This window comes from Poecilia formosa, unplaced genomic scaffold (genome assembly GCF_000485575.1).
Source record: "Poecilia formosa unplaced genomic scaffold, Poecilia_formosa-5.1.2 Scaffold521, whole genome shotgun sequence".
Lineage (NCBI taxonomy): Eukaryota > Metazoa > Chordata > Actinopteri > Cyprinodontiformes > Poeciliidae > Poecilia > Poecilia formosa.
Window position 1 is genome coordinate 211,358 of NW_006800460.1, and position 11,562 is coordinate 222,919.

The 11,562-nt window shown below is 42.6% G+C and overlaps 2 protein-coding genes across 3 annotated transcripts in view; both read right to left on the minus strand.

Moving 5' to 3' along the window:
• gspt1 (G1 to S phase transition 1) overlaps positions 1-6,034 on the minus strand; it is a 14,112-nt gene extending 8,078 nt beyond the window's left edge. Inside the window, exons 1-8 of the mRNA XM_007540146.2 lie at positions 5,532-6,034; positions 5,246-5,290; positions 2,285-2,554; positions 2,162-2,195; positions 1,583-1,660; positions 1,313-1,493; positions 515-669; positions 282-422 (exon numbers count right to left, since the gene is read on the minus strand). Of these exons, the coding sequence (XP_007540208.1) occupies positions 282-422; positions 515-669; positions 1,313-1,493; positions 1,583-1,660; positions 2,162-2,195; positions 2,285-2,554; positions 5,246-5,290; positions 5,532-5,727 (1,100 nt within the window). The 5' untranslated portion in view covers positions 5,728-6,034. The remainder of the gene's footprint in view (positions 1-281; positions 423-514; positions 670-1,312; positions 1,494-1,582; positions 1,661-2,161; positions 2,196-2,284; positions 2,555-5,245; positions 5,291-5,531) is intronic.
• Positions 6,035-6,512: 478 nt separating this feature from the next.
• Positions 6,513-11,552, minus strand: dmc1 (DNA meiotic recombinase 1). Of its 2 annotated transcripts, XM_007540147.2 has the most exons (13): positions 11,296-11,552; positions 11,116-11,160; positions 10,252-10,398; positions 10,090-10,172; positions 9,955-10,007; positions 9,823-9,864; positions 9,605-9,677; positions 9,012-9,103; positions 8,845-8,918; positions 8,009-8,123; positions 7,101-7,161; positions 6,915-7,031; positions 6,513-6,792 (listed from the first exon to the last, which is right to left on the minus strand). In XM_007540147.2, the coding sequence occupies exons 1-13, from the start codon at positions 11,350-11,352 to the stop codon at positions 6,723-6,725; spliced, it is 1,029 nt and encodes a 342-aa protein (XP_007540209.1). In that variant the 5' UTR covers positions 11,353-11,552; the 3' UTR covers positions 6,513-6,722. The 2 variants fall into 2 exon arrangements, 1 of the variants encoding a protein (XP_007540209.1); XR_001659894.1 differs by lacking the exon at positions 6,513-6,792 and having other exon boundaries at positions 7,005-7,031; positions 8,009-8,193.
• Positions 11,553-11,562: the final 10 nt, after the last annotated feature.

An 11,562-nucleotide genomic window follows, 5' to 3' on the forward strand; every position in this document is an offset into this window, starting at 1 on the left:
ATGGATGGATGGTTGGTTGGATGGATGATGGATGGATAGTTTGATGGATGGATGGATGGATGGATGGATGGATGGATGGTTGGATAACAATGGGCCTTTAGTCCAACCGGTCAGGTCCAGTAAGGCGCTCGCCGGCCCTTTAATGGAGAGCCGAGCTGCGTTTTAACCGCTTCCTGTATGACCCCGAAGCTAGCTGAGGTCACTTCCTGTCTCTGCCATGGCTACCTCTGTTGCCATGGTTACCCGGTGCTTCGTTCCCAGAGGATGTGCTTCAGACTTACGTGTACCAGGGACACTCGGGCACTGGGTCTTTGAGGTTGGCACCTGTGAGTCCAGAACAAGGCATGAAGTGGATGTCCTTCTTTGGGTTGAAGCCCACCTTCTTTAAAAATGGCACCAGCTTCTCTTTACACTCCTCATACCTGCAGGAAGCCAACACAGGACAGCCTGGTAGCTATGGCGACGGCAACCTGTCTGTGTGTGTAAAATTATCTGGGTGTTCAATAACCGTCACCTTTCGAGGCTCCAGTTCACGGTGGGGTCATCCATCTTGTTGACCAGAACGATCAGATGTTTAACGCCGGCTGTTTTAGCTAGCATGGCGTGCTCCCGCGTCTGGCCGCCCTTCTCAAAGCCCGTCTCAAACTCGCCTTTTCTGGCCGAAATGACCTGAAACAAGACGGATGATCAATCAGAAGAGCTAATTACCGTCAGGCAGCGGCGGGCTCACGGCCGCTAACGGTGGAGCTAACTTTTCATTCACCTTGGATAAAAAAAAGCTAAACGTTAACTTTTTTGCTAACTTTGAAAACGTTTACTTAGATTCCCCAACATTTGCAATAAAACTGAAACCAGTGAAAGTTTGTCCCTAAAGATCAGGTTTGTTGTCATGACAAACCTGATCCTGGTGGGGGCGATACACAGTGTTGTAGCACATTGCATCATTATTACATGGTGGTATAAAAATGGTTCAGTTAGCGCTTTAATATTAGCTTTGGCTATCTGCCATGTTGGTAAAACATTCTAACGTCATGTTTATGACCAGTCTGTTAGCATTAGCGTAGCATAAGCTTCAAACTCCTTCCAACTAGAAACTTCAGGTGGATTTCAAGGCAAATTAACTCAAAGTACAATTATTTACCCCAGAAATCTGAAAAGTGTGGCATACATTTGCATTTAGACCTCTTTTACTGTGGTACCCCCAAATAATGTCCAGTGTAGCAGCCTTTGAACGTAACGAGAGTCCAGCTGTGTGTAGTTTACTAACTGCTGCATTAAAGATGTTTTGAGCAGAACTTGAGTTGCTCCTCACCAGAACCGCCAGGTCGGCCTGCGACGCGCCGCCGATCATGTTGGGGACGAAGCTCTTGTGTCCCGGCGCGTCCAGGATGGTGAAATGTTTCTTCTCCGTCTCAAAGTAAGCCCTCCCCACCTCCACCGTCTTGCCCTTGTCTCTCTCCTCCTGGTTGGTGTCCAGAGCCCACGACAAATACCTGCAACAGCCAACCGTTATCCCGACTTACTGCTGAGACCCAGAAGGTCCAGACGTGACCAGAACCAGAACCCGGAGCGCCTGGCTCACCATGTCTCCCTGTTCTTCTCCTTCGCCTCTCGTTCGTATTTCTCCAGCGTTCGCTTGTCCACCATCCCAGTGAGGTACCTGAAAGCCCACAGAGCAAAAAAGATTTGGAACAAAGTAACTGATTATCAATCACTTAATATTTTAAATTGATATAATTAAACAGACCAAAATATAAGTAAAATGAAAGTTTTGGTATTTTAAGGAAACTTCTCATGTTTATTCAGACACTAGTTTTCTAGAAGCCTAACTGCTCAATGCGTTGAGTTGGACAGCAGGAAGATCAGCTGCTTCACAGCAGCTTTCCCTCCCCAACATGGAGGCTCAATGCTGCTCAACCTCCATGTTTGTTTAACATGATTCCCAGTCGACTGTTTCATTTAACTTTAGATTCTAACAGCTTTTAAAAGTAGCTCAGCCTCTCTGAGTCTCCAGACGCCATGTTTAATTCCTAACAGGAAGTGGTTTGTGATTGGCTGACAGGTTTTAACTGAGCGCTGCACTGCCCCCTGTGGGTGTGGCATGTAACGCTCAGTGGTGTAATTCAGCAGGTTGGTGTGGAAGAACATGATGAAACCTCACATGATCTGCCCTCCGATGGTGGATTTACCAGCATCTGGAGCAGAAAAAACGAAATCAAACATCTTTAATGTGAATAAAACTGCAGAAGAAGAAGAAAGAGGCGCAGAGAGGAAGCGTACGCACCGACGTGACCGATGAAGACGACGTTCACGTGTTCCTTCTTGGGAGCATCAGGCGGCGGCGGGGCCACCTTAGGGAGGGGGATCTCCTCCTCTTCCTCCTCCATCATCTCCTCATCCTCTCTCCCCGCGGCGCCGCCTTCTTCGCCGCCCCCCTCCGTTCCCAGCTCCTCCTGCCCGCCGCCTCCCTCGCCTCCCCCGGGCTCCTCCTTCTGCTCCCACGTTTCCTCCTCCGCCGCCATGTCAGCCTCTGTGTTTCCGTTCTCCACTGGTGCTGGAAACACACACAGACGACTCTTCACTCCTGAAACCACGGCCCATGGTTTCCGTCAAAACACGGACGGAACCGCAGAACTTAAAAACAAAATGGAATCCACAACGAAACGCAAATTAACAGGGAAGGGGAGACAGACGTGAAGTATTTTGGTCACTGCAGCTCCCGTACCTGGTGAGGCGGGGCGCGGCTCTACTATTCACCATAAAACTGCACAAACTGAAATTACAAGAATAAACTGGCTTACTGGAAACACCATTTTGGAAAAAGAAAATTATGTTTTTCAATAAAAAGTTTTCAGCTCAATCAAAATTACTGTATTTCGCTAAACTTCAATATAAACACTTTTCTCACACGAGTCACAACAGGATGTTACTACTGGTAGAAATGAAGACGACAGGAAGTGTTAGATGATGATGTCACGGCTTGTTTTTTAATGAACAAACTCATTATCGTGATTTTAATTGCTTTTCTTATTTAAAGGGCCAGTACTGAACGTTTCCCACAACACTGGCCCAACTTTCCTCCTCTGCCGGCAGTGTCAGCAAAATAAAGTAACTGTTTTTTTTATATAACATTAATTGGAATTTTTTAAGACAGCAAGTCAAAACTCTAGTCAAGGATTTTTTTTACGATACATGATAAACGATATGTTCAGCCCTGCTGCAGATAATCTAACAAATAATTCTGAAGCTCCTCCTCCTTCTCCAAATATGGTCACTTCCTTCCTTTGCAGGAAGGAAGCAGCCAAACCAAAGTGTTAAAGGCGCAGTATTATGTTTTCAGGCACATAGAGCCATTTTATAGCATAATAAAGTAACTGCTACCTTCAGCTGATAAAAAATACATCTCAAATATGATGACAAAATTTACTTCCTAATTTAACTCTTTAAAATTGGGCCTCTGTCTCTTTAAGAAGCTCCTGCTCTTTCTGAAGCTCCGCCCCCAGGACGTCATCCCAACATGGCTCCTCCATTAATGTTTTACCAGCGTTGCTCAGAGCAGCAGTTTGCTAATTGCTGCTGGCTAGTCTGAAGGAGCAGAGCAGGGGATGAGCTGGGCTTAATGTGGCATTCGTTTATGTTAACCTCATTTTTTTGTTTTTTGCTCAATAAAATTCTTATAGGGGTTAATTTTCAACAGGATTTGACATAAAACTAATTTTGTAAGTTGTTTTTTGTGGTTGTTGTTGTTTTGCTAAATTTTTGCTTCTGGAATAACCTGCAGTGGATTTTTGTGTTTAAAGAAAGCTTGAGACATAAAATTTAAATAAAATCAATTCAAATTAGCAGTTGCAGTTTGCAAATCTACACATCCCACTAAGTTTAATTGATTTTATTGCAATTTCATGTCTCAAACTTCCTTTAGATTATAAACACAAAAATGGGCTGCAGTTTATTTCAGAGGCAATAATTTAGCATCCAAAAGAAAAATAACCTGTAAAATCCCCCTTGTTTGTCAAATCCTGTTGTAAAATAACCATCAGAAATTTTATTGAGCTAAAAATTGCAGGTGAACATAAATGCATGCCACATCTTTTTATTTGTAAAATTATTCAAAACCCAATCAATAATTTCACTTCCATGTCACAATTATGCATCATTTGATGTCCATCGTAAAGAATCTAGTAAACACACGGAACAAGAAGCCGAGTCTCTCATCAAGACAGGAAGAAAAGAGCATTTTGCCAAACACGCCTCTCATTTCTGCAACTCTGAGATGGTGAGACCGTCACTGCAACTGTTCAGTACGTTTCCTTCTCTGCCTCCACAAACTGCAAGTGAGCAACTCAGAAATCCACCCAGCTCTGGATTTAAAGACAAACTCATCCTGCATGAGAACAGGCAAGTCTGGAAAAATGTCCTTCTGTCATGTTTTATTAACTAAACGCAGACAAATGAAATTAAACAAGACAAAATGGAGATGGACTGACTGGAAAACAAACCAGGCAAGAGAGAGAAACCAGCATGGAGGATAAAATCGATCTGGAAAGGAAAAATCTGGAGGAGGAAAAGAAACTGGCTTTTAAACTACAGGGAGGGTGATTCAGTGACATGAGGGACGGAGACAGATGGAACAAGAAAACGAGGATCTAAAACACAGAAACCAGAACTAACTGGTATAAACAGCTCTTAGTGACAAAACACAATATGTTTGGAAAAAGAAACTTAAACTACAGGGAGGTTGAATGAGGACATGAGGAAAGGTGACAAACAGGGAACTAGAAAGTGAGCAGAGGGCAAAACTAACTGGTATGGATGGCAACTGGTGACAAAAATAACAGGTTAAGCCAATAAAAAGGACAGATTTATCTGCTGATGTGACTACAACTGAAAATAAAGCAGTATCTAACTGATCGCCCTATGAAGGACAGAACCAGCAGTTTCTGACAGCATTCCTCTGCAGGATCACAACCGGCGGGGGGCCCAGGGCCAGCAGCATGGCGCCCATCACACCAAGTGTCAATGGGATGTCTATTTTGAGCCGGGCAGAGCGAGGTTGCATCATTTTCTCTACGTAGCCCCCATGCACAGGGACCATCCAGGGCCAGAAACCCAAATAAGGAGCAGCCACCAACATAAGCGTGGGTCCAAACCCGGGTGTGAATACGTGAAAAGAGCCCCACTTTCACGCCAAACCGTGACAAACGGCGAGACTGGAAGCAGAACATGTGGAGTTCGGGGTGCGTACCGGCTGTGTCCGTCACCTCCATGCTAGCAGCTGGTTCCGGAGGACCTGAGGGGACACACAGCACAGCAAGCACAACTTTCAGAAATGCCCACAACATCCTGCTCGTATCTTACGTATAAATATGAGCGTAAATATGTTGCAGCGTCGCTGTTCCACTAACACAGCCCCGGCTGACGGGCCGACGTGTTGATCAGCGGCTGAAACGTGATTAACTGAAGCAGGAAAGCTAAGCTAGCATCAGAGCTAGCAGCCTGGGCTAACTTCCAGCTGACTGGCGTTCACCCACCGTCTGAAGCCGGGATTCCGGCGCTGCTGGCCTGAAGGAAGCTCGGCACAAACACCGGGGCGTTCACGTTGGGGACGAACGGCTTGGCGTTCACATTGAGGGCGGCGAAGGCGGCTGGGAGCTCCGCCGCGGGAGCCGGGGCCTCGGCATCCTCCTCCTGCTCCCATGAATCCGGGGCTGTGTCTCTCGAGTCCATGGCTTCTTCTTCTTCTTCTGGAGTTGAACAACTTGTAGGCCGCCCTCCGAGTCAAGGTGGGCCGGTTCTGCGGTTCCGTTCAGACGCGATGAGTTGCTGCTTTGGTTCAGACTCGGAGGAACTCGCCTGGTGAAGTTCCCATAGCGATTCAGTCTGGCTTTCACCAGCATATGGATCTGCGAGTAGCGCTGCGCCCGGAGCGAGCTGCAAGTCCCGCTGGCGCCACCAGGGGGCGGCATGGCGCCACCACTGAAACCAACGCGTTTTACTATTTAAACAGAGGCGGACAGAGTAAGATTAGCAGCACTTGAACAGAGTGGGGTGGTGACCGGTTACATTTACTCTGTTATTTACTTGAGCTACTTTTTTTTATTACCCGCACCTTGGACACCCGTCCATAATATAATTATTACATTCATTTAACATAAATGCTGCTTCAAACCTTCTGACTTTGTTCTCTGGTGGAAAACTTTATTACCAGATAATATCATTTTTCACCCCAGAGTTTAAATAAATTTACAAAAAATGTTCTGACCAACTTCTTTGGATTTTAGCAAATAAAAATAATTTCAGTGATTTTAACTGATGTAAAACATGATAATTTTGGTCTAATTAAACTTCAGAAATGGAGGAAAAATATTTTAATTTATTTTATGTATGCATAGTTATACACCTCCCATAATGGTAACAGTGTTTGATGTTTTTCTATCCATACTTGTGAATTTAACTGATTTGTTCTAACATTTCTAGTTATTAATCCAAATAAAAGTGAGAAAACTCCCAGATTTAACTCATTTTATGATTTAATTAAACTTTCAGTGAACTGAAGCATCACAACTGAGAGCACACATATAACAGTTAGTAAAATTACTGAAGTACGACATCAACGGAACAACTTTGAATGAATATATGGATGTGAATCCAATAAATAGAGGTTAAAATAATAAATAAAGATAATAAATATTAATCATGTGTGAACAGGTGGATTAGATGCTTCACTCTTTGGCGTCAGTAACTCCTCCTCCAGAGATGGCAAACGTGGCTTCATTCTCAGGCATATCAGGGCTAGAACGATCACACACAGATCCATCAGAACTGCAAATATGGCCGACAGATTATCACAAACAGATCCATCAGAACTACAAATATGGCCGACAGGCTAGAGGTTCTGTGGAGCGACGGCTCACCTGTCGAATATCTTGGCGATCCTCATCTCGCCGCGGCCCTTCCTCAGGCTGATGCGGGTGGTGGAGGCGTGGGCCAGGATGTGTCCACCGATCGGCTTCTTGGGGTCGGCCTGAAATCTGAAACATCAAAAGGTTTAAAGAAGCAGACTAGAGGCCGGGAGGAGGCGGGGCTTTCTCGGCTCTTACGTCATTCCTGCTCCGGGATCCGCCGTCATCTGGTTGGTAACGAACACGGCGACGTTGTACTCTGAGGACGAGATGAACGGATGAAAACAGACAGGAAACAGAAACCAGATGAACCTTAACGTGACCTATGGTGCTTCCCTAAACAGGATCAATCTGTGGCCTATACAAAACATGCTAGTTTTTGCTGAAAATCCTTCAGAGTGGGCTGTTTTAATGTCTCTGTTGCTTTAAATCCAAATAAGCAGCTGCTGGCCATGCCCCCCAACTGCTATCAGATGAGCAGTTATACAACCATGCATCTTAGAAAAGCAGAAGTGGAACTTCATGCACAACCGACACAAATGCAGCAAATTATTAGAGCATTGTAGATTGAAAAAAAATGAGCAAAAGAGGAAAATTTAGATTTTTTTCTAGAAAAATTCTCAATTTCAGAGTTTTTCTTAGTGGATATTTACTCTTTAATAGCCGTCAAAGCAAGTGATTTCTGGCTGGTAAGTCAACAACTAAACAATCAGTTACTAAATTAGTTGATGATTATTTCAATAATGGATTCATCACGATGAATCTGATGAACCTAATTAATAATCCAGTTTATTGAATTGGTCTGCAGGCGATGAGGACTTGTCTGTTCAAGGTTAATTTCATGTTAAATGTTCATTTAACAGACGGATTCTTCCTGTTTTAATTGAGTTTGAACTGAATGCAACATGGTGTACTTTTTAAATTAAAGACTTTATTTCCAAACTCACTGAGAATCGATTATGGAATCGGTACAGATAAATTCTCATCAGTTCCCATCTCCAGACGTATTAACACTGGAGTAAAGATTCAGTGAGACTCTCAGATGTCCTTTGAGCTCAAACTGAGCCAGAACCAGAACCAGAACCCATCCTGGTTCTGGTTCCCACCTTCAGAGATCTTCTGCAGCCTGGAGAGCATCTGGGCCAGCTTCTGCTGCCGCTCGGCCAGCTCCCCGCGGCCGGAGAAGTCCACTCTGAACAGAGCCATGATGGAGTCGATGATCTGAAGAGGAAGAGCCGACATGGCGGCGTGAACGCAGGACCGTTTCCATAGAAACATCTACGTCTTCAAACTTTTACAGCACAAATTGGGAGATAAAAACAACACAAATGAACAAAAATACAGTTTAAATTCACCATCATGTTTTTAATATACTGTTACACAGCAGGGACCAGTAAAACTAAAATATAACCAAATGTATTGTTTTATAAACCTCATTACTGGTTCAATAACAAAACATTAATTTAACAAAAACAAATCTCCAATTTCAGTAACATTTAAAGTATAAAATATGAGTCAGTGTTTATTTCAATTACACGGATCGATGAGTGACTGAGTCATCAGAAAAAATAAATATTCAAAAATCAAATAAAAAATGTTCTCTTTACGTTTTCTGGCTTTTAGCAAATAGAAATAATTTTCATGATTCTAACTAAAATAAAACCAGAAAAGTTTAATGTTACTTAACTTCAGAGAGTGAAAATAAAAACCTTCTGTGTGTGAAAATATCTGGTTTCAACTGTAAGTTTTGTTTTCTTAATTTAGGTGGAATCAAATATTTCATTGCGCTTCATTATGAAACTCTGCAGTTAGAATATCAAGGACTTTCCAGGACTTTCCAAACCTTGAAATCACCTGTGAGTGTTTCAGGATGGAAAAGGTCAAACTATCGATGATTACCTTCCTGACGCAGCAGGAAATCAATCAGAGGTTTGCAGCTCACCAGCAGCTTGAACACGCCGCCTTCTTCATGAAACTTTGCTGCTACGAAGTCCAGCAGCTCCATCTGGTGTTCGCCTGCAGGAACAGCAACTTCCTGTTGTGACTTCCTGTCGCTCAGACAGGAAGTCACAACAAGGCTTCAGGAAGTGGACGCTGAGCTGGTCGTACTGGTGTAGGCGCGGGCGTAAAGCACGTTGTCCAGCACGGCGTCGTGATCCACGTTGAACCGGTCTGCAATGTCCCGCAACCGGTCTGGGCGGCTGCAAGGAGGTCAAAGGTCACAACATACAGAAGAACAGCCTTGGCCTGATTTTAATTCAGATTTATAGCCTGTTTAAAAATGTTTTTTTTATCTCTTATTCTGGGCGTCTGAGTCGAACTGACAGGAAGAATCAAACTAAATAAGGACAGAAAGAAGGAAGGATACAAGGAAAGAAGAAAAGAAAAGAGGAAAGTGCAACACAAAAAGTAAAAAAAAAGGAAAGGAAGGAAGGAAGAAGGATGAAATGGAAAGAAAGTAGGAAGGAAGAAAGAAATTAAGAAAGGACAAGAGGAAGGACAAAAGCAGAGAAGGAAACAAGGTAGAGAGAAAGGAAGAAAGGAGGAACAAAAGAAAGAAAGGCAGGAAGAAAGAAGGAAACGACAAAGGAAGGAAGTAAAGATGAAAGAAAGGATCCATTAATGGAAAAACAGAGGGAGAAAAAGAACAAGCAGGAAAAATAGAAGGAAAGGAAAGAAGGATAAACTTGCTCTAAGGATACAAGGTGTTCTCCGTATCGATGAAGATGACTTTCCCACCGGAGTATCCGTCTTCACCTGGCAGCTGGGCCGTGACTGGAGGGACGAAACACACGTCACGTAACCAAACAGTCACAAAATATGAAAATATAACCACAAATTATTAAAAACTAGTCAGAGTAAGGTACAATATAACCATAATAAATGATAGTGAAGCTGATGTGTAGCAGGACTTGCTCACCACAGAGTGTGTGAGAAAGCTGCGTTTTTCCCGTCCGAAACTCTGAGGAAAATCAGATCATTAAATAAAAACATCTTTTAGTTAATTATTAGTTTGTTACATAACAATTTAAAAAGCGACATGTCTTCTCACCTCCGAAGGCCTCAGTGATGGCCATGCTCTCTATCCCTCCACCCAGCAGCTTACTGCGCACACACACACACACACACACACACACATGAGTGAACCCAGATAAAACACGCAGCAGCTGAACTTTGCGATCTTAACTCGAACTCCTGGCTGCCCGTGGTCACGTGGAAAACCTGCTTCCTCCTGGCGCTGTACTCGAAGGCCGTCTGGAATCCAACGTTCTGCTCAGGAAAACCAAAATGACTCAGAGCTACGCTCCTGTCCATTTCTGCGTAACAGAATAACAGAGGGGCGTCTCACCAGCATCTTTCCTGCCGCCTCCTTGATTTTCTCCACCTTGGCCTCCGACAGGCCCTTGATGTTGCACAGAGCTTTGCGCGTCGTCATCTGGATCCCTTTAACGGTGCAGATTCCCACCGACTTCAGCTTCTTAATGTCCGCCATGTTCTGGACAAAAACACAAAATAATACACTCTGTCTCTTTATAACCACAAAATTCACAGCATTTATTAGGATTTGATGCAATAGGCACAAACAGTTCAAAGCTGAGAAGAGAAGGAAAAATGAACCGTCATTTTGGGTCTTTAACAGTTTTGGACAAGTAGATTTTTAAACTTGAGCCTCATTCAGAGAGCCTCTGTAATAGGCATTTATCATTTATCATGATAAAATTTCTTATAAAAATTTTGATTTATCTCTGTCAGAATAAATTCCGGATAAATGAAGTAAAAAATAAAAATATGACCACATTGTTAGGATTGTTATTTGTATTATTTTCTTCACTGTTTGTTCCCCAAGAACATCAATAAATGTCAATGAACTTGAACATATAAATGCGGTTACTTTATGCAGGTCATGTGACAGGAATGTTTTCAGAGCAGAGTTTGTGATGTGACAGTCTGAGACACACAGTTACCTAAATAAGTAGCAATAACCAGTTATTATCATCATGTTTATCATTATCACAATATTACCACAAAATATTGTGATAAAAATTATCAATGGGCCTTATTACTGGACTTTGACTAGGCCATTCTGAGACATGAATCTGATCTTATTTACACAATTTTGTGTTAGTCATAAAATCTAAATGATATACATTTAGCTTGTAGTCATAACGTTAAAAACTACATTTTCCAGGTGATTCTATGATATTTCACTTACGATCCCATGTTTCTGTAGGAGGTCAATGTCTTGAAAAAACGACTCCTGTTTGATTCAGAAGAAATAATCATATTAAAACACAAAAACAGACGGAAATCACTTCTAAATTATTCAGTCATATTATTTATTAATACCTACATTTTTAGGAAAAGGCTAAACTGTATTAGCTATCGATCTTACCTCGTTATCCTGGAAACCTGTATCATCCTCAACAACTTGATCCTCAGCGAATTTCATTTTCAATTCAGAGTGAAGCTTAAAAATGAAATATAAAATTTTACACGTTCAATTTTATCACTTAAAGGAGGTTTTAGCCAAAAAGCAGAGCAGCTAGCTCAATCGGAAGCTAGCTCTTGATTCACAAAATACCGACTGAAAAATAAACTAAAGAGGTTGGAATTAGTTGGTTCTGGTTATGTTAGCAAATAATAATAATAATAATAATTC

Coding starts and splice junctions, on each gene's coding strand:
- dmc1 (XM_007540147.2), bottom strand. CDS start 11,352: ATGAAATTCGCTGAGGATCAAGTTGTTGAGGATGATACAGGTTTCCAG. Junction 10,008..10,089: donor ACGGGCAGCCAGGAGTTCGA/GTTAAGATCGCA, acceptor GTGTGTGCGCAG/TAAGCTGCTGGGTGGAGGGA. Junction 8,919..9,011: donor TTACGCCCGCGCCTACACCA/GTACGACCAGCT, acceptor CTGTTCCTGCAG/GCGAACACCAGATGGAGCTG.